Raw genomic sequence first — 23001 nt, 5'->3', positions numbered from 1 at the left:
TGAACATTTTAAATGATAAATTCGTAGTTGTTACAATAGCCATGGTGGTTCATGCATATCTAGCCTCATATTTATCTCAATTTTACTATATGCTTCAATTTAATTTAGAATTTATTATTTACTTAAATTTCCATTACTGATAATTCAAATTACTTAAATCCTAATATTTATAACAATTTTATGAAAAAGGAGAAATTCACGAATTCTCAATTTAATCTAATTTAATTACCTACTTTATATTTTATCTAAAGGTTTAATTGGAATAGGACTATCTCGGTGATTCAGGAATATCCGCTTCCCAGTTTAATCTATCAAACAACTTAATTCAAAAAGGTATATTTTTGCATTATCATTAATATTTAAATTATTAATTACTAACTATTATAATAATTTAGAATATCTTAATTGAATTAATCTAATCTCAAAATCACCAACTTGAAAAGCTATGACCTTACATTAACCTCTCTTTAAACTCATAAGTACTTAAATTAATCAAACTCAACTCACCAAAATTTTCGTTAACGATGTTTAAACTTATATTCTCGATCTTAAGAACTTCATTCCTAAATAGTACGATATTTAAGGACTCCGCATCCATTAACTATTTGTTATAAATTAACCCTTTGCGTAATTCATCCCCTGAATAAAATTCTTTTATCGAAGTTAATCTATTAGGATCTTGTACCCTCATCTCATTTCCATAATCTTGATTATCACAATAACATATGTTTCACAAAATTTATTTTCTCTCAATTTTCAAAATTTTACATAAAAAAATGAGGTTTTCGAAATCTCACGGCTTTATTCAACTAGAACAATTATTAATTATCATTTGAAACTATATTTAGAATTATCAAAAACAATTGTTTTCTCTTAAAAATTTTATTTAAAACGTTTTATAACCCACATGATGAAACGAATTATGCGGACCATCCGACGATCTAAGTAATTATGGGTCGACACGTAATTACCAAAGTCCTTGCATGGAAATCATAATACGTAAAATTGTATGTCATGATTTAGAACCTAAGGTAGCTTGGGTAACGGTACGAATAATGATATGATAAGGACATGGTGGATACGCCGCTGGTACATCCTATATATAAGTGCCCTTATCGGATTTCCATTTGAAGCGTTGCTTCGGTTATTGGAAGTTATATGTTATGATATTCTCCTTAAAAGTTTAAATTGTTTTCAAAATGATAATGTTTTGGTTTTCCTTAATTTCGGGACGAAATTCTCTAAAGTAGGAGAGACTGTAACATTTCGGATTTTACAAACCCGTATTCATGTACGTTTAACCCGACTCGAAACATTTTTACATCTTTATTATTATTAAAAATCAAATATTTATGTGTTACTAAGTTTCTACATGTTCACCTTAGGCCCTTATACTCTAATGTATAATTAATTTCTAATTATAACCTAAATAGTTCATAAAATGATCAAATAACAATACATCAAGGGCTAATCTTGCCATTGTGTGAAACCTCCCTTCTCCGGTGGCCGGAGCGCCGCGCGTGGGGCAGCCCTAGGCTGGCCGCGCAGCGCGGTGGCTCACCTGCACCAGTATGCTGTTCGTTTTCGTTCGTTAACTCGTTTAAGGCATAAAATCGTTTATTTTAGGCATGTTTGAGTAAATTAAGGACCAAGTAAACATCATATAACTAAAATATAAATTCCAATTCATTATTTACTGCTCAAGATCAGATCTTTGTGAATAAATCGTTGATTCTTTCCTTAAATCGTATATTCTTACCGAAAGGGCCAAAAGCCCATAATTAGTTCATTTTATGTTTTTCTATATAAACAACCATTAAACATCTGCTGTAAACATTAATCAAACCCTAAAGAACATCCTCCAGCCATACCTTACCTCTGTTCATCCTCCAACACTTCGGTTTTTGCATATTCGTTAAAGATTCAAGATTTGATCGTTGACTTTGCTTGCTTTAAGACCTTTGACTTCCGTTTTTCATCAATCCTTTCACTTTCTGGATAAGTTGTAAACTGTAAAATCGTTCATACATATTCCCTAGTCAATAACCTTCAATCAATTTTGGTGGTTGAAGGGTGTTGACCGGTCAATTGCTTTAAAACCCGTTAAAGGGCAAAACAGTCAACAAGTTTGACTTTGCGTTTTCTCGTGCTTCTGGTCGGATTCAACGTTCGGTCCAGAAGACTTTTATTCTCTTAACAAAATTTTAAGGCTACTTCCCAAAACCCGACTTCCGACTCGCTGTTCGGATTCTGGTCAGTACCAGCTCGCTTAAACGTTTAATTCAACATAACTAGAATTCTACTAATCCCTTTGGATTGATTCCAGCGGCATTAAGTTCGTTTTTATTTATAGTTTCGTATCACAAAGTTTCAGGTTCTGATCAGTTATATCGTTTGACGCGTATTGGACGACTCGCTTATCCGTTGACTCGTTTATTCTTAGTTATACTCACTTGCCTTTAATCTAAGGTGAGTTTTATCATTCCCCAATTTTACTCGATTTTCATAAACGTTTTGGGGAAATATGCGTATCTAATACTATACATACATATCTATATATACATACATATCAAAAATAGCAAACATGTAATTGTGTGTGATTAATCAAATCTACTTGTTATGTGCTTATGTGTTATTGTATTCATTCGTTTGACATATCCCCTTGGAGAGGGTTCTCATTCTATTGACCACAGCCCGATTCGCAGGCAACGGTCTTATTTGTAACATCTCGGATTTTTTGTTTACGTTTAAACCGACCGGGAATAATTTAGATTTTCATTATTAAACAAAAATAATATATTTAAGTTTCTAATGTTCAATTTATACCCCTCATACTTTATATAATGTCTAAATCCTTATTTAAAACATAAAAAGTTCAATAATTGACCAAATATCAAACTACAAAGACTAAAAATGTAAAAAATGAAACTTTCCCCATTGTGGCTCGGGGCACTGCGTGACAGGACCACCCTAGGTGGCTGTGTGGCGCGACAGGGTACCTGCACAGATCGTTTAAGCCTTAGTTCGTTTTTTAATTCGTTTAAGGTATAAAATCGTTTATTTTAGGCATGTTAGAGTGAATTAAGGTCCAAGTAAACATCATACAACTAAAATACCATTCCTAATTCGTTTTCCCTTGTCCAAGATCAGATCTTTGTGAATAAATCAATGATTCTTTCCTTAAATCGCATACACTTGCTTAAACTGGCCAAAAAGCCCATATTTGGTTCGTTTTTGCTATTCTTATATAAACACATCATAATTCCCTGCTGTAAACCTTAACCTGAGCCTACTACATCTCCTCCAGCCTTCACCTACCTCTGCTCATTCTCAAACCCTTCGATTTTTGCATATTCTATTCGTTAAAGACACAAGCCTTGACGTTTGACTTTGCTTATACGTTGATCTTTGACTTGTTATATCTCTTGATCCTTTCACTTTCCGGGTAAGTTATAAACTGTAAAATTGTTATACATATTCCCTAGTCAATAACCTTCAATCAATTTCTGAGATTGAAGGGTATTGACTGGTTAATTGCTTTAAAACCCGATAAAGGGTAAAACAATCAACAACTTTGACTTCTCGTTTTCTCATACTTCTGGACGGATTTAATGTTCGGTCCAGAAGACTTTTCTTCTCATAATTAAATTTTAAGGGTTTTGACCAAAACCCGAATCCCGACTCGAAGTTCGGATTCTGGTCAGACTCGACTCATTTAAACATTAAAATCAACATAACTAGAGTTCTACTCATCCGTTTGGATTGATTCCAGCGGCATTAAGTGCGTTTTTATTTATAGTTTCATATCACAAAGTTTCAGATTCTGATCATTAATCTCGTTGGACGTGTATTAGACGACTCGCTTAAATCATTAGTTCGTTTGTCGAATTTATTAATCACTTGCCTTCCGTCTAAGGTGAGTTCGATCATTCTCTTTTTATCTACTGTTTTCAAACGTTTTGGGGACATATGCGTACTTATTCATATTTTCTATCTATATATATACACAAAATCGCAAATATAATCATTGTGTGAATATCAGTTGAATGCAATTTGTTAGTTGCTACATGTTTAATTGTTTACTTGATAACGTTTCGGAGAGGTCCAACATATCCCCATGTAGAGGGTTCTCATTAGTATGATCATACGAACGTCTTAGTAACCAGAGCCCGATTCTCTTGGTAAAGGTAAAACGACAACCTTAGTCATTGTCTAAATCCTTATTTAAAACATAAAAAGTTCAATAATGGACCAAATATCAAACTACAGGGACTAAAAATGCAAAAAAAATGAAACTTTCCCCACTGTGGCCCGGGGCGCGGCGCGACGGGACCACCCTAGGTGGCCGCGCAGCGCGATGGGGTACCTGCACAGATCGTTTAAGCCTTAGTTCATTTTCTAGTTTGTTTAAGGTATAAAATCGTTTATTTTAGGCATGTTAGAGTGAATTAAGGTCCAAGTAAACATCATACAACTGAAATACCATTCCTAATTCGTTTTCCCTTGTCCAAGATCAGATCTTTGTGAATAAATCAAAGATTCTTTCCTTAAATCGCATATACTTGCTTAAACGGGCCAAAAAGCCCATATTTGGTTCCTTTTAGCTATTCTTATATAAAAACATCATAATTCCCTGCTGTAAACCTTAACCTAACCATACTACATCTCCTCCAGCCGTCACCTACCTATGCTCATTCTCAAACCCTTCGGTTTTTGCATATTCGTTAAAGACACAAGCCTTGACGTTTAACTTTGCTTATATGTTGATCTTTGACTCGTTATATCTCTTGATCCTTTCACTTTCCGGGTAAGTTGTAAACTGTAAAATTTTTCATACATATTCCTTAGTCAATAACCTTCAATCAATTTCTGAGATTGAAGGGTATTGACTGGTCAATTGCTTTAAAACCCAATAAAGGGTAAAACAATCAACAACTTTGACTTCTCGTTTTCTCATACTTCTGGTCAGATTCAATGTTCGGTTCAGAAGACTTTTCTTCTCGTAATTAAATTTTAAGGGTTCTGCCAAAACCCGACTCGAAGTTCGGATTTTGGTCAGACTCGACTCGTTTAAACACTAAAATCAACATAACTAGAGTTCTACTCATCCGTTTGGATTGATTCCAGCAGCATTAAGTTTGTTTTTATTTATAGTTTCATATCACAAAGTTTCAAATTTTGATCATTAATCTCGTTGGATGTGTATTGGACGACTCACTTAAATCATTAGTTCGTTTGTCGAATTTATTAATCACTTGCATTCCGTCTGAGGTGAGTTTGATCATTCCCCTTTTTATCTACTGTTTTCAAATGTTTTAGGGACATATGCGTACTTATTCATATTTTCTATCTATATATATACACAAAATCACAAATATAATCATTGTGTGAATATCAGTTGAATGCTAGTTGCTACATGTTTAATTGTTTACTTGATAACGTTTCGGAGAGGTCCAACATATTCCCTTGTAGAGGGTTCTCATTAGTATGATCATACGACCGTCTTAGTAACCGGAGCCCGATTCGCTTGGCAAAGGTAAAACGACAACCTTAGTCATTGTAATCAATGCCCGATTCGCTTGGCAACGATTTCATTGGCACACACGATTTGGTTATATGCATGTTTGTTATGATTCGATTGATTATTATCACATGGTTGGTTTGCGCATTTATCATTTATCAACTATATATATATATATGCTATTATTTAATGTTTCAAAATTGGTGATCATCTCACTCAACATGTGTTGTTGACAAACTCCATTTTCTACGCATATGCAGGTTGCTTAGATTGAAGTATGGATATGTAGTCAAGACCATAGGTTATATTGAAGACAAACTTAAATTTAATTGATTGTATTTATTTAATTGAATTGTTTTGTTGTATTTGATTATTGTGTGTACATTTGAATTAAATAATTAATTAGATATTGTCACATTTTATTTATGATAGTATCTTCGAGCTGTGAGCAATCGGATCACGCCTCGGCATTTCCGCCTTAGGTTGGGGTGTGACATTATTCTTATTTGCTCATGGTTGATTTATCGGCGCCCGATTCGCTTGGCAATGGTTTAATCGACAACTTACTTGCTATGGTTTGATTTCATTGCCGCATTTATTACGTTTTGCTTATTTATTATATTTTCCTTATTTTATTGTAAAGCTGGTGGTAAACTCACTCAATATGTGTTGTTGACAAAAATCTATTTTCTACGCATATGCAGGTTGCCTGAGTTGAAGGATGAACACTTAGAAAGACCATAGGGTTATATTGAAGACAAGCTTAAATTTAATTGATTTATTTGAATTGTATTGTTGAATTTGAATATTGTGTATTATTTGAATTAAATAATTAATTAGATATCATCACATTTTATATATGATAGTATCTTCGAGCTGAGAGCAATCAGATCATGCCCCGGCATTTCCGCCTTAGGGTGTGACACATTACGGTAAACCCCAATTGATACCTGGGTCAAACCTGAAACCTTACAGTCTTCAGCTCATGTTTTTATTTCTCATCCAATACTAGTTAAGCTAAAGCTTATAGTCATTATCTAATATCATGTGTTTTAGGTTTTATACTAAGATGTTTAAAATGTTATTTTATTTCTTAGAAATTCAAAAAAAGGTTAATGGAAAATACAATATTATAATTGTGAATAGGTATTAATCTAATATAACTAATATATTAAAGCAAAACTAATTTTTCAACTTGTCCTTCTCCTAAGTGTCCACCTAATGTTCCATGCCATTCACTTTCCATACTGATAATTTTCATATAATTAATCAATTAATTTTAATTCTAATGCTAATTAGCATTTAAACCAATATGTAACATAAGCATTGGTCAAACTTAGCATTTAAAGTTTTGAATTCATAACTTAACATTTACTTTGACTTTATTACAAGAAGGCATAGGTTAAATTTGGTAACAACTCATTATAATTAACAAAATGATCACAAAAGTTTTTTTTTTCTAATATTATTAAAATCTCGGTTTGACAATGTATCGAATCTAACTAATATATTAAAGCAAAACCAATTTGTTCATTTGTTTTTCTTCTAGGGTGTCCACCTAATGTTCCATGTCATCCACTTTCCATGCTTATAATTTTCACACAATTAATCAATTAATTTTAATCCTAATGCTAATTAACATTTAAACCAATATGTAACATAAGTATTGGTCAAACTTAGCATTTAAAGTTTTAAATTCATAACTTAACGTTTACTTTGATTTTATTACAAGAAGGCATAGGTTAAATTTGGTAACAACTCATTATAATTAACAAAATGATCACAAAAGGTTTTTTAATATTAATAAAATCTCGGTTTGATAGTGCATTTTTATTTAAATTAGTAGTTCCTTCTGTTTTGAGTGTTACTTTTTAGTATCTCATATTTAGATATCACAATTACGATATATGCGTTTTAATTGAATATTATTTTTAATGAAATAACCCTTTTGCTTTCATTTTCTGTCTCATGTATGTTATATCCAACATTACAAAAATTAATAGTTTTCAATTATACAATCATCATTTGAATAGTTATTCATAAAAATCATATTATACAAGTTGTCGATACTTTATATTCACTAACAATAATCTTACCCCCGGTCTCTTTGTGTTTAATTAACATTGTTTATATTTCCACCCGTGGCGTCCACGGGTCAATAACCTTGAGTACGATAAACAAACAAAGGATATTAGTCCCCAAATAAAGAAAATAAATATAAAAGAAATCAAATTCTCCAAATATTAAAACATAATAATGAAAATATTTCATTCCTTTATTAGTCAAGAAATGATGATCATAATGTGAATTTGAAGATGAAAATAATTTGAAGGAGTCATCAATTACATCATTTGATGATAAACTGAGGAGGAAACTTGTGGATGTGTTTGACGTTGATGATGAATTTAGCATATCAGCAATTGTGTGTAAAACATCAAATGTGGAAGAGAAAACAAGGTGTTTAGTGGTGTTAAGATGGAGTTGATGGCAAAATGACATATGGTGTTAAACTTGTAACTCCTAAGTTGGAGAAGGTTTAAAAAAATGGTTATGATTACCATTTATTGATTAATAAATAAAGACGACGATATGTTTTTATTGTTATATTTTAAGATTTGGAGATTTTTTTTATTTGGAAACTAATTTCCTTTGTTTGCTTATTGTACTCATGGTATAAATTATAAAATGTTTTAACTTTTCATTTATCTCATTTTTCTTTGTTAGTTTTTGTATGCTTTTGTATTTGAATTAAAAATAAGTTACGATGTCTTCTAATTCATGTAAAATTATTATTTATATATAAATACGACATTTGGGTTTCATTAAATTTATATGATTTTACATATATATTACGTTTTATATATGTTCCATCCGTGTGTAACACGGATACTATCCTAGTATATATATTAAAAAAGGATTTCATACTCCTCACATAATTACTATTCAATTTACTATTTACTTTTCATTTTATTTTTTTTAACTCCACTGCCTTTTGCCTTTTACATATATTATGTTCTAATTTTTTATTTGATGTGTTAAAAGTAGTTTAAGAATTATTAACTAATTTAACTAAAAACAAACACTAAGTAATACTCCAGACTCTCTAAAACTCGACTAAACTACTAACCGGCAAGTGAACCGATCGACTCTAGTAAAGCTAAGTAAGTCCGGATATCGAACCCACGAGAATCTTTAAATTACGTTTATTAGCTAATTAGGCTCGACTACAGAACACGACTTAATTATATTTTTTTGGGGGATTTTATTTAAAATACTAATTTAATACTATAATTAAAAACTAATTAAGAAAACAAGTAATTTAAATGAAAGCAAAAGTTTGTTGTGAAATAATATGATGATGAGAAAACTACCTAGGATAGAATCCCCTAAATTTCAGTTATGAATTAACCGGGAAAATATTTAGTCATGAAATGGATCGTAAATAGACACTTAAAAGAAAACCCGAACAGGACCCCTGACCCTTCTCAAGAAGACACCTATGGGTTTCTAATAAATTTTAACGCATACCAGTACTAAAAAATCAAGTTCCCTTATGGTCACCTAATTAATTTATGATTTAGTTCCTTTATACGAAATCCTACCTTACAACGCGGAAATCAAAGGCAATTCACAATATTTAATTGATTTAATAGACAATAATAAATAATCAACCCTAGACGAACTCCTTATGAACAACTAAATCTAGCAAGATTAGATAATAAAGATCTATTAATAACCTAGCACTTACAGATTTTAGGTTAGCAGCACACTTAGGTTTATTCAACAATATTATTCCTATGACCTTATTGTTTTGGTCAAAAATTGACAAGTGCAATTTTACAACCAAATTAGTAAAATAGGACTAGGTGCTTGTAAATATTGCTTGAACACAAAGATTTGTTGCGAGAAAAAACCCTGTTATCCTTAGGATAACAAGAAAAAAACCCCGGGTGGTGAAAACTATCACCACCGATTTATTAATAATAAAGTGGTTACAAGTGGTGGAGCTTAATCGGATCGTGATTACAATGAACGAGTACTCTAAGTCTCGAGTGCTAAAAAGTGTGTGAAATATGATCCAAGTTAGCCCTATTTATACAAGTATAATAGCTAACAACCATTCCTATAAACTTGGAAAAAGTATACCAAATCCAATCAGCCGCTAATCACTCCATTAAGCACATTTCCTTTTTGGGCGCGCTCTATTAACAGCAAGTTCATGTCTTTCCTTCTTGGACACGTCTTATTAACAGTAAATCCACGTTTTCAGGCAATTATGACGACACCTCTTGACCAGGTAAATAAGGAAACGCTGCGAGCAAGTTGTTAGTCATATAACACATTTAGGATACCTGTTTCCTCGGAGGATACCATATCTTGAAGTTATCCTGAATATACTGCTTACTAAGGATACCGAAAATCCGTGCCCTAACAATTTTCCCCAAATTTAACAGCTGTTGGCATGGATTATAGCTGTAAAATTTTTGAAATTCGAACCCCGCGTGGCGATAGATCGGCGACATGTGTCAGTCATCCGTGAGTGAGTAAATCCTAGGCCGTCCACATATTTACCCGGATAATGCTTTTCTTCATCGATTCCTTTATCCAGGTAATTTTCTTCTTTCTTTCTCTTCTTTATCTTCACGAAATCATGGCTCCAAAACTTCACCCTTGCGGCATTGAGGATTTCATGTTTCAAAATCTCCCCGCAAATCCTGCGAGTGAAATATGTACTTTTAATAACACCGATATTACGAATCTTCAGTCTCGTCTCAAGATTGCTAAAGAGGCCAAGAATGCTGGTGTCGACACTCCTTTTTGGGATGTGGCTGCTTGGGAGAGAGTTTTGGCTGAGCCTAATGGTGAAAGCGTGGAGGAGGCTGGTCCGAGTGGAGCGGAAAAGGCTACGGAGCAGGCTGTGGATGTGGTGATCAAGGATGCGGTAAAGGCGGTTGGTGACGAGGTGCAATTGGGCGAAGATAGCGGTAAAGAAAAGGCTTGAGCCTAATTTTTTATGTGTTTGTGTTTGTTGGGCTATTGTTGGGTTGTAATGGTTGTTGAACAATTTTTATTTTCCTGTCTTGAACAATATTATTCTTAGGATATTAGGATACATGGGTGGAGGGATCTTGATTTTCCAAGACGAAGCCCATGTTATCTTGACTTTTGAACATTTGGCAATATTCGGGTGGAGGGATCTTGGCTTTTCAAGGCGAAATCCGGATGTTGCCCTTTTAATTTCCTGCACTTATGATCAGTAATAAGATAATCCTTTGGCTTTAAGCATTGTGTTCAGTAACTTACAAGCTTTAGTTGGAATATTACATGTCTTTAATTTTCTGAAATAAGTTACTGTTTCGAATAATGTATCTTTTAAGACTTTTCATTAAAATATTATAAGGATCATATATCCTGAACATATAATATTCTAAAGATTATATATTTTTAGAAAGCATAATCAAAACACTTATTAGGAATTGAAATAAAATATCTTAAGGATAATATATCCTTATGCCTTGTGTGAGTTATCACAATCAAACCAAAAGATCATATTTTGAAATATAAATTGAGTGATAGAACTAAGTGTAAGGAATACCTTCATGGAGATCATTTATAAATCTAGTTAGCTTACATATGATGTCCCCAATTGTTGAGCTTTTTGAAGTATCATGTTTCGGGAATTTTGCTGAGTCAAAAACAACTTTGTAACATCCCTTCTTTTAGTGATTGTCCGATCTTTGATCTGTCAAAACAAAGTTAGATAATCCTGGCGATAAAGCCCATTTACTGGCAATAAAGCCTTTGCACTGGCGACTAGGCCTTTACTTGAGAGACATGAAAATGTCTAAGCTTAAGATAATACTGGGGAAAGTCCCAAACGTACGGGCATGTAAATGCCAAAACTTGAGATAACATGAAAATGTTATAAACCATAGATAACATGAAAATGTTATAAACGGTATATAGCCAACAACAAACGGATTATCAACTGGTCTGGTCCGCCTGCCTCAAACTATATCCGAATCATCGTGCGCTCCAGGCATTCCTTGGAAAGGTGAAAACCTTTAAACCTTAGAAGATATCCAAGATATCTTATTCGTGCGCTCTAGGCGTTCGTTGGAAAGGTTAAAGAAGCTGGAGCACGAGGCGACTTACGAGCTGTAATAATAAAGAAGCTGGCGCGCGAGGCGACTTACGAGCTTGTAGAATAATGAAGCTGGCGCGCAAGGCGACTTACGAGCTTGTAGAATAATGAAGCTGGCGCGTGAGGCGGCTTACGAGCTGTAAAATAATAAAGCTGGCGCGTGAGGCGACTTACGAGCTTGTAGAATAATGAGAGCCTGCGCGCATGGCGACTTACGAGCTGTAATAATAAAGAAGCTGGCGCGCGAGGCGACTTACGAGCTGTAATAATAAAGATCTTTAAACCTTAAAGGATATCAGGGATATCTTATTCGTGTGTAAGGTGATCAGTCTCTGACTGTTGTGAAGGTAACATATCATTGGGATAACTGCAAAACACTAAACTCTTGATGAGGGGTGGGTGTTAGCCTGGCTAACACCCCTCCAATTCATGACGAAAATAATAATTTCAAACCGAATAATAAAGATGTTCGGATGAGTAGGTGTTGAACCCAGACTCTTTAATTGAACCAATATGTTTTTCTCTTTTTTGTTGATCGAAATCTTTAAACCTTCTACTGTAGCTCTAATTTGCTCTCGAGAAACCAATTATTCCTTGGCTGTTATCTTCCTTTTGTTTTAAATTGGAATTTTAGCCTACATCATATATTGCACAAATATAAGTTAACATTCAACGTAGGCTAATATATTTAAATATTGAATGTGGTTATACATTAAACCATATTTGATATTATGCATATTTATATAAATAACATTATAGAAAATCATTAGATATAACTTATTTAACTCTTCAATCTTCAATCTAATATAAATACTCTGTTTTGGCTCGTTGTCTCAAGAAACCATTAAACTCACATGTGAACCAAATATTAATAACATTCAATAAAAACTTGGCTCAAGAGAACTTAAAAATGTAGGAAATACTTATATAATAATATATATAATTTAGACCACATCATTATTATTTAAATTTTACTTTATTATTTGTTATTTATATAGGTTTATAAAAATACAGTAGAGGTCAGTACAATATCAGATGGTTTTTATTCTCTTTATTTTACTTTTTGTTTCAACTAATTATAATATTTAATAAACTATATTTCTAAACCTTAAATTGGGACAAGTGTCAGCTTTACATGTTTTATTTGTCAGTTAAACGATTTTCTTAAACCCTGTTTTCGTATTTGTTAAGTTTGTCTTTAAAATAACCGAAACTTTTTTCACAATTTAAAATAATCCCATCATCAAGTGTTTTTTTATATCCGTGTCTCAACGTTTGATACCACGCCTTTAAAATATGATTTTTTTTTTGCTTACTAATTCGTGTTTACCAATTTGTGCTGGTACTACTGATACTAACTGAATTTGCGTCAGTTCGCAACTGTAACTTGCTGGTTTTTTTGTTCTACATATGATAATTGGTTATATTTTGGCATTGGCGGGTTTATTTTTTTTGTTTAGTTTTGATGTCGTAACCTGATACAGACTGATTTCGCGTCGACTCACAATGTGTTCGTGGTTTAACGTTCTTACGCATGTTTTTTCAGTTTAATGGCCCCGTCGCGAAGCACGGGGTACTAAGTCCTAGTTAAATCTATTTTCGTGCCATTTTAAGAAGAAAATGGAATCTATATACTCTGTACACCGGGAAAAAGTCATGTTACTATATACTAGTATTTGCAAGGCATGCAAATAAATAAATAAATGTAGTTGATAACACATATCCATCATACAAGTGTTTTAATATCCAAACTAAGCAGGCTGATATGGTTAATTGGCTATACTTGGAAACGTCTGTCATTGGTTTGATACGAGCTAACAAATCAAACTCAAATGAATGGTTTCATTTTTTATATGATCAACTAAATTTGAGTGAGAGCTGAAGTAAAACTAATTACAATCGTTGGAAATTCATGAATACTTGTCTCTTCCATTTGCTGGGTGATCGGATATTAGACCAAATTAACTAGTGAACTTCAAGTTTAACTAGGAGTGTTCATGGACCATGGTCCGGTCTTTAGGTCAAACCGTGAGCTAAAACATTAGTAAAAATTTTTTGGTCATAAAAACCAAAACCAAACCATAGAAAGATGAAACAAAGTGTTACCGACAATTTAGTTCTGGTTTGGGCTTGTTAGTCCAATTGAATGAGCATGAACTAACAATTGGGGCCTTCATAGAAAAAAATATGTATAAACTATAAAAACATTTTTAACTACAAAATTTAATAGCTAATCTTACTTCTTTAGTTTTTCTAAAGATGGTGTATTGTGTGGTTTATTAGAATTTTATAAATAATTCTGCACAAGCAACTCAGTGTAATCAAATTTAGTAAAAAAAAAAAAGAAAACAATAGCTGCAGTTTGAAAACCTTAACAAATCATTAGTTATGGTTAAAAAACTTTGAAATCGTCCGACCGAGAGTTAAACAAAAAAATGACCACGAAACCAAATTGATGGCCGACACCCTTAAGTTTAATGCATCAAATCTTTTTTCAAAATCCCAAAATCCCTTGTAACTTTTAGCATAGAAAAAAAATAAGAAGTACACACTTTTATTTCCTTCTTGGTAAAATATTTATGGTAAAAAAAAAATCCCTATGTGCTTCATCATTTTTAGATGTTGCCTATGTATAATACCAAGTATCAAATATTTTAAACTTTAACAACCATTATATCATTTCCCAATACTCAAGGGTCTAAAATGTAATTCCGAAATAGTTCCAATCCATAATAATAATAATAATAAAAATAAAATAAAACCAAAATGCCTCGTCTTCTTCATGGGCTCTGGTCTCCAAAAAGTCATAACCTCACTCCACACCATCTGCCAGTCTTCAACCAATCATCAAATTAGACCCGGATTCGTTCAATTCGGATCATAATCAGCAAAACCCACATCTTAATTTCTCAATCAGATCCCAATTTCCCATTTGTTCATGGCTGCCAATGGAAACCCTAACCAGCCACCATTCGATGTTCAGCGGTTCTTCAACCCAGCTTCATCCCCACCACCGATTTCACCAAACCCTAATTTTCAAAACCCTAATACTATCTCCTCCGCCGCGTCGTACCCACCTCCCACCGTTACCGGCGGCGCGTACTCCTACGCGCCGCAGACACCCATCTACCACCCCATGCCTCCTGCTAACTTGCACCACCAGCGATCCGTTCCTTATCCTACGCCACCTCTGCAACCAAACCCTAATCCTAATCCTAATCACGGAGCCCGGTTGATGGCGCTGTTAAGCGCACCGCCGCCTACTGCGGTCGATAACCCGGGTCCGAATTTTCAGCCTGCAAACCCTGTGCTGGTGCCGGCATTGCATGGTGGGTCGGGTTCGGGTCCGCTGAGGATGCCGAGTGGTAAGCTGCCGAAGGGACGGCATTTGGGTGGTGATCGGGTCGTGTATGATATTGATGTTAGGTTGCCTGGTGAGATGCAGCCTCAGCTGGAGGTTACACCGATTACTAAATACGGGTCGGATCCGGGGCTTGTGGTGGGCCGGCAGATTGCGGTGAACAAGAGTTATATATGTTATGGGTTGAAACTTGGAGCGATTCGGGTTCTTAATATTAACACTGCTTTAAGATCACTGCTTAAAGGTCTAGCTCAGGTTTGTTTGTTTTGATTAAAGTTCTGATCTTGATCTTAGTATGAACCTAGGTGATATGTGAATTTATTGTATATGTTGATTCGGTTGTACGATTTGTTATTTTCAGAGGGTTACGGATATGGTTTTTTTTGCTGAAGATGTTCACCTTCTAGCTGGCGCAAGCATAGATGGACGGGTTTATGTATGGAAAATTACGGAAGGTACAGATGAGGAAGATAAGCCACAAATTACAGGGAAGATAGTTATTGCAATTCAGATTGTAGGAGAAGAGGAGTCTGTTCATCCTCGTGTTTGTTGGCACTGCCATAAACAAGTAAAGTTTATCCCAATAATAAGTTTTAATTTTTTAGGTCACATTTTATTCAGTTTTTATGTTGCAGGAAGTTCTTGTTGTTGGAATTGGAAAACGAGTTTTGAGAATAGATACTACAAAGGTCGGTAGAGGTGAAGTGTATTCTGCAGAGGAACCACTTAAATGCCCCGTTGATAAGTTGATTAACGGAGTTCAGTTTGTTGGTAGTCATGATGGTGAAGTGACAGATTTGTCAATGTGCCAATGGATGATTACTCGTTTAGTTTCTGCTTCAGTTGATGGAACGGTTAGTTAATAAGATTTTTAACATTAGCTAACTAATCTTCCATGAGTCTGCCTAAAGGATTTGAATTGTGTTTAATGTTTACAACTTAAAACTGTTATGTGGCATTTTATTATTTAACAGATAAAGATTTGGGAAGACCGAAAGTCAACACCAATTGCAGTATTGAGGCCACATGATGGCTCGCCAGTCAACTCTGTTACATTCTTAACTGCTCCTGACCGCCCCGATCACGTCATACTTATCACCGGGGTACATGCTAATTAAACTTTTTTCATATATAGGGCTGCCAATGAACCGAAAGAACACGAATGGAGCAAGTTCATGCTCGTTTGATTAATTTGAACCGAACAAATGAGGGAAAACAAACAGTTAAACGAATGAAGTTTTCTTTCTTGTTATTTTGCTAAGAAAATGAGCAAGTTCGTGTTCTTTTATGTTCATTTGATAACAGTATAAACGAACGGTTCACGAATGTAAATGCACGAGCATAACTGAGCTAAAGTAAGTTAAAAGTAATGTGAAGAACAATTTGTTGGGCCTAAAAAGTTATTAGAACTAGAGTAAGTTGTAATGGACCAAAAAAATTTTAATGGATATATTAACAAGCGTAAACTAACGAACACAAAGGAACGTAAGCAAACAAATATAAAGGGATTTAAATTAATGAATGTAACGAACGGTCACGAACATAAGTGAAAGAACGAGACGTGTGTTCGTGTTCGATCGCTTAACTAAATGAGCAATTTTTTGCTTTTATGTTCGTTTGCTTATTAACTAAACGAACTTCCTGCTGAACGGTTCACGAAATGTTAACTGATTGTTCGGTTCGTTTACAGACCAATACATATATTGTTCCATATTAACTAATATATATGTAATATGCTTATTTATATTCTTTATGGTTTATTGACAATTATTACAGGGTCCATTGAACCGTGAAGTGAAAATTTGGGCTTCAGACAGTGAAGAAGGATGGTTGCTTCCGAGTGATGCTGACTCTTGGCACTGTTTACAAACATTGGAATTAACGAGCTCATCTGACTCAAGATTTGAAGACGCGTTTTTTAACCAAGTTGTTGCATTACCGCAAGCAGGCCTTTTATTACTAGCAAACGCAAAGAAAAATTCTATTTATGTGGTCCATTTAGAATACAGGCCCAATCCAGAATCGACCCGCATGGATTACATTGCAGAGTTTACGGTTACTATGCCCATATTAAGTTTTACAGGTACTGGTGACGTGTCACCGCATGGTGAACAAATTGTTCAGGTTTACTGTGTTCAAACACAGGCGATTCAACAGTATGCTTTAGACATGTCACAATGCTTACCACCACCAATTGATAAACAATATTCAACTGAGGGCTTGAATGTTCTAGAACCTCCTAAAAGCAAGACAGGAACATCTTTGGATGTTTCCATACCTACCTCTGATGTTGGTTCTGTTTCAAGACAAGCTTCCATGAGTCCAACTTTGACCCGTGAACCGTCTGATTTGAAAAGTCCAATCACTAGTCCAGAATCGGGTGAGTTTAAGGTTGTTGATTATTCAGTTGACAAGCAAATGGACGCCTCGTTGGCGGGCGATTTGGTGACTGATGAAACCAAATTTAAGCATCCGACTCACTTAGTGACGCCTGCTGAGTTAATGGCCACATCATCATCTGAAATAAACCACGTTTCTGAACCGAAGAATGACGTGGATTTAAACGTACCGGATGCGGTTTCAAATTCTGATATACAGAACGCGGAGCTGGAGGTTAAGGAGGTTGGTGAAATGGGAAAAGTTGAAACCATTGAACCCGTTTCTCAAACCAAGGTCCATGGTTTTGCTTCACAGGCGTCAGATTTTGGGCGCGTGGGAAGTTATACTGTTAACGAGTCAAAGCAAGTTGAAGGGTCGGGCCAAACTTCGGGTGGTCAAGATGAAAGTCAAGACTCGAATAACGATGTTTCTGGACCTGTTGAGGCATCTGTACCTGCGACAATCGAGTCACCGGGGCCGGTGTCCGCTAAAGGGAAAAAACAGAAAGGAAAAAACGCACAAGGGTCAAACCCGTCTTCTGTTTCTCCGAGTGTTTATAATTCAACCGACTCGGTTATTGAACCGGCAACCGGGCCCTCGGTTGAGCTGATACTTTCACAACTTCATTCTATGCAAGAAACTATTACCCAGGTAAATATGACTAATTTTCCAATGTTAAAAGCTTAAAATGTTCAAAGTTGTAAATTAATTTCAATTTTTATTGCAGGTTTTGAATAATCAAAAAGAAATTCAGAAGCAGATTCCGGGACTGGTGGCGGGACCGGTTACAAAAGAAGGCCGAAGAATCGAGGCGGCCATAGGAAAAACAATGGAGAAAAGTTTCAAAACTAATAATGATTCTTTGTGGGCCCGTACTCAAGAAGAGTTTACCAAGCTAGAGAAGTCAAACCGAGAGCAAAGTCAACAAGTTTCGGGTTTGATTACAAATGGGTACAAGGATTTACCTGCAGCATTTGAGAAAATGTTGAAAAAAGAAACATCTGCACTCGTGCCTGCTATCTTGCGCTTGATTACACCAGCTATTGAAAAAACCGTTTCTACTGCTATCACCGAGGCTTTTCAGGTTACATCATATTCTAACATTTTTGGTTTTTTTTTTTTTTTTTTTTTGTAATAGTTTGTATATAATTTAAGTCTGATTAAGCTTTATACAGAGAGGCGTTGCCGATAAGTCTGTAAATCAAATAGAGAAATCGGTTACTTCTAAGCTTGAAGCTACTATTGGTAGGCAAATTCAAACCCAGTTTCAAACTTCTGGTAAACAAGCACTGCAGGTATTGTTACTAGTTCATCGATTATAATTGCTAGTTATTAATTATACTAGTTTACACGTGATTTATGTAAAAATGTTTATTACAGGAAGCACTTAAATCTAGCATGGAGGCTTCTGTTATACCTGCGTTTGAGATGTCTTGCAAGGCCATGTTTGATCAAATTGATGCTACATTTCAAAAGGGTTTAATTGAGCATACAAGTACAGCTCAGCAACAAATTGAGTCCGCACATTCTCCTTTAGCTGTTGCTTTGAGGGTAAGAGTAAAGAATTTACAACCTTAATGATTTATCTTGTTAACGTGTGATGTATTTTTAGGATGCGGTAAACTCAGCATCGTCTTTGACTCAAACATTGAGTGGTGATTTGGCTGATGGTCAAAGGAAGTTGGTAGCTCTTGCACTTGCAGGGGCAAATTCAGAATCGGGCAACCCGTTGATAACCCAATTGAGCAACGGACCGATTGGCAGTTTCCACGAAAAGGTAATTTTTTTAAAGTCTCGTGATATCATTTTATATTTAAATGTTTTGTGCAATAGATCGAGGCACCATTGGATCCAACGAAAGAGCTTTCTAGATTAGTATATGAACACAAATATGAGGAAGCTTTCACTGCAGCCCTTCAGAGAAGTGATGTTTGGATCGTGTCCTGGTTATGCTCTCAGGTATTTCATGTCTTTATCAAAGAGTTTAAACGAGCCGAGCCCAAATTCGTCTTGTTCAACTTATAAGAGCTCAAGCTTTATTTCTGAAGCTTGAACTCTTAGTAGTTTTTCAAGCTTGAGCTCGGTCCAGGCTCTGCTCATATATTATTTATTAGTTAATTAATATATATTATAATTTTTTATATTTATATAATTTTCTTATATAACATAATATTTTGTATTTAGTTATTTTTATCTCAATTACAATTACATATAAATAGTTACTATAAGATGTACTTAGTATATTAAGTAAAAATTATGTGAATAATAGTGTAAACAGTGATGCAGTTTTGGAAGCGATCAATGGCTCAAGAGACTCATGATAAACAAAGAAGATAAAATCGAACTAAAGGTTCTAAGAACAAAGTTCTTTATCAACAAACTTAATCATTAGCTTCAATCAATCAATCATACCCAGTGGAATCCCACAAATAACAAAGCTATAAGTAGGGTATGGGGAGGGTGGGATGTAGGCACGCGGTACCTCCATCCAATAGAATATAGAGATAATAGAATAGAGAGTGGCTTTCAGAGAGACACTTAGCTCTGAAAATCATATGTATGAGGGAATATAAAAGGAAATCAAAGTTCAACAGCAATATAATAGTAATATAATAATAGTAATAATAATAACACGGAATAATAATACATAAATAGATAGAAATAATAAGAATAAAATACAAAAAAGAAAATATATAATATATGGAAAGAAAATAACACAATGGCGTGTGACCAAAAATAAGGTGAAGAGAAGCCCATAAAGTATTATTTTCTTTCTAAAAGTCTTTAACCTTAATTCTACGTCTCTAAGAATTCCTATCCTTAACCATGTCATTGTAGAGGTTTAGGTCTAGCAAATCATGCATAATCCTTTCATCCCAAGTCAATTTAGGTCGGCCTCTACCCCTCTATAGTAATGTTTTCTACGGATCTAATAGAGTTCGTCATCTGTCTTCTCTTCACATGTCCAAACCATATAAGTCTTCTTTCTCTTATCTTGTCTGATATGTTAGCTACTCCTAGTCTCTCCCGGAACACACCATTTCTTATTCGGTCTAACCTTGTATGCCCACACATCCAACGTAGCATTCTCATCTTTGCTACCTCCATCTTCCGCACTTGTGTTTTCTTGATGGCCCAACAATCTGTTCCATATAACATTGCAGGTCTAAATGCGACCCTAAACAACATTTAACCCAATTTATACTAAATCAAAAACTGAAAAACTAAATAACATTTAACCCTATTTATACTAAACAACTATCTTACTAAACTAAACAAGCAAAAGAACGATAACTATTAGGAAACTTGAAGTTTAAACAAATAATATAAGATATTAAAAATCTGAATTCAAATAAGAAGATATCCTGCATCATACCCCCCATCTTCAGAAAAACTCCTCTCCGACAGGTTCTTCCGGTTCTGTTTCTTTCCACGTCAATGATGCCTTAAGATCTTTGATCCGTTGCTTGAGTCACCGAATCTTGTGCTGTAAGTCGAGGTCGCGCACTGATTATCGGAGTCTTTTGATCTTAAGATCCTCCGGGCCAGGATAGATTCCACCGCTGCCTCTGTCGGTGACTCTGCTAGTAGAATACCAATCTCTACCGTGGGCACGAAATCAAACATATTTTTGTTGTTGCCTTTGTCGGTGATTCTACGAGCAAGCAAGTACTCATCTCCACGTCAAGCCATATGAGAACCAAAAGCTCTGATACCAACTGATGCAATATGTAGTCGCGTTGGATCAAACAAACACAAGAACAAGCTGGGTAAATTCTTATTCAGAAAGAAAAAAAATAATAAAAACCGTTTTCAAAAGCAGGAAACAAACACAAACGTATTTAATTTAAACTCTAAACCTAGCCAAGACATTAGGCAATAAACATGAAAAAGGAAACTGAATTAAACAGCAATTCGTAAACATCCAATAATAAAAATAATCAACATCCAATAATAAAAATAATAACTCCCAGCTTGCTATCCAAGTTATCAGCCAGATGGGCTCAACTTGGGTTTCGATCGGGCTCAACAGTGGGTCGGAACTGTAGGGAATCGGACCATGGCTTGGGTCAACCCTGACGACATCATTCTTCCTCTCTTCGGAAGGACTCATCCTCGAGTCAAGGGGGTCATCCAGCTCCGGGATAAATAGTGTCTTTCAACGTGGCTGATCTTTCACTATTTATCACGGAGCTGGATGACCCCCTTGACTTGAGGACGAGTCCTTCCGAAGAGTGGGTGGATGATGTCGTCAGGGTTGACTCAATCCATGGTCCGATTCCCCGCAGCTCTGACCCGCTGTTGAGCCCGATCGAAGACCCAAGTTCAGCCCATCTGGCTGATAACTTGGATAGCAAGCTGGGAGTTATTATTTTTGTAATTGGATGTTTACGAATTGTTGTTTGATTCGGTTTCCTTGTTCATGTTTATTGCCTAAAGTCTTGGCTACGAAAGGCTTTAAACACTTTTGTTTCCCGCTTTTGAAGACGGTGCTTATTGTTTTTTTCTGAATAGGAATTTACCCAGCTTGTGTTTGTTTGATCCAACGTGACTTCATATTGCGTCAAACAGGCTCGCGAGCCAGCTTGAGCTCGATAAGTGAAGTTCGGGCTTTTGCTCATTCGTTAGTTAATATTATATTTATACCTTTGTAAATATATTCAATTATAATTTTTTATATAACATAATGTATATTGCTTTTTTCATGATTTTATAATAATAATATTTATTATGGCACATATTTAATATGTTAAATAAAAGTTATATAAATAGCATGCTCCTTTAGACTCACCTGGCTTGTTTATACAACCCTATCTATTACTGTTTTCTAATGATGTTTATTTTTATCTGGATTGTGGTCAAACAGGTTGATTTACAGGGATTATTAGCAAGCAATCCATTGCCTCTGAGTCAGGGAGTGTTATTATCTTTGCTGCAGCAGTTAGCATGTGATATTGGAAACGATACAGCAAAGAAGCTCGGGTGGATGATGGATGTGGTGGTTGCAATCAAGCCATCAGACGGGATGATAGCCATGCACGTGCGCCCGATCTTTGAGCAAGTTCACTCCATACTAAACCATCAAATGGGGGTTCCAACTACCTCAGTGTCTGAGCTGTCGAGCATACGGGTTGTTATGAAACTCATCAACTCCACACTCAGGACCCTGTAAGTCATTGGTATATATGTTACACAGAGGGCTGTTTGTACAAAGTTTTGGGCTGCTTAGATGAGTTTATAAGGGTTTTGTTATTGATGATCTGGGAATTGTACATTTGTTGTTATGTGTTTGATGTTTTCTGTAGAGGTTTGTATTTGAGGGGTGTTTGATTCAATCAAAAGTTTTGAGACATTGTTTTTCTTATAATTCTAAGTTCTTGTTATATACATGCCTAAAACTTTTCGTGATACATTTTAGTTATTTTATAATTCTATACGGAGGTTGTTTGAAAGACACTTGAGTTGTTATTCTTAAACCGGTTAGGGTCGGTTTGAAATTTTGAATTGCAACAAGATAAGATATATATATATATATATATATATAGGGTATGATCATATTAAAATACCTACTGGGTTAAGAAAACCTTGAAAACT

The 23001-nt window shown here is 34.9% G+C and overlaps 1 protein-coding gene across 1 annotated transcript; it reads left to right on the top strand.

Annotated features, from left to right (window-relative positions):
- Window positions 1-14604: 14604 nt before the first annotated feature.
- LOC143538240 (enhancer of mRNA-decapping protein 4-like) lies at window positions 14605-22756 on the top strand. Its single transcript, XM_077031842.1, has 11 exons — window positions 14605-15282; window positions 15389-15595; window positions 15663-15881; window positions 16002-16130; window positions 16804-18057; window positions 18134-18490; window positions 18582-18701; window positions 18787-18957; window positions 19019-19183; window positions 19240-19365; window positions 22274-22756. The coding sequence occupies exons 1-11, from the start codon at window positions 14605-14607 to the stop codon at window positions 22577-22579; spliced, it is 3732 nt and encodes a 1243-aa protein (XP_076887957.1). The 3' UTR covers window positions 22580-22756.
- The last annotated feature ends 245 nt before the right edge of the window (window positions 22757-23001 follow it).

Source organism: Bidens hawaiensis, unplaced genomic scaffold (assembly GCF_021521415.1).
Source record: "Bidens hawaiensis isolate Kalapana, Puna unplaced genomic scaffold, B.hawaiensis_p1.1 tig00011511_1, whole genome shotgun sequence".
NCBI lineage: Eukaryota > Viridiplantae > Streptophyta > Magnoliopsida > Asterales > Asteraceae > Bidens > Bidens hawaiensis.
The sequence above is the reverse complement of the archived record's forward strand: the minus strand, read 5'-3'. Positions and strand labels throughout refer to the sequence as shown.

Coding starts and splice junctions, on each gene's coding strand:
- LOC143538240 (XM_077031842.1), top strand. CDS start 14,605: ATGGCTGCCAATGGAAACCCTAACCAGCCACCATTCGATGTTCAGCGG. Junction 15,882..16,001: donor CTGCTTCAGTTGATGGAACG/GTTAGTTAATAA, acceptor ATTATTTAACAG/ATAAAGATTTGGGAAGACCG. Junction 16,131..16,803: donor ACGTCATACTTATCACCGGG/GTACATGCTAAT, acceptor CAATTATTACAG/GGTCCATTGAACCGTGAAGT.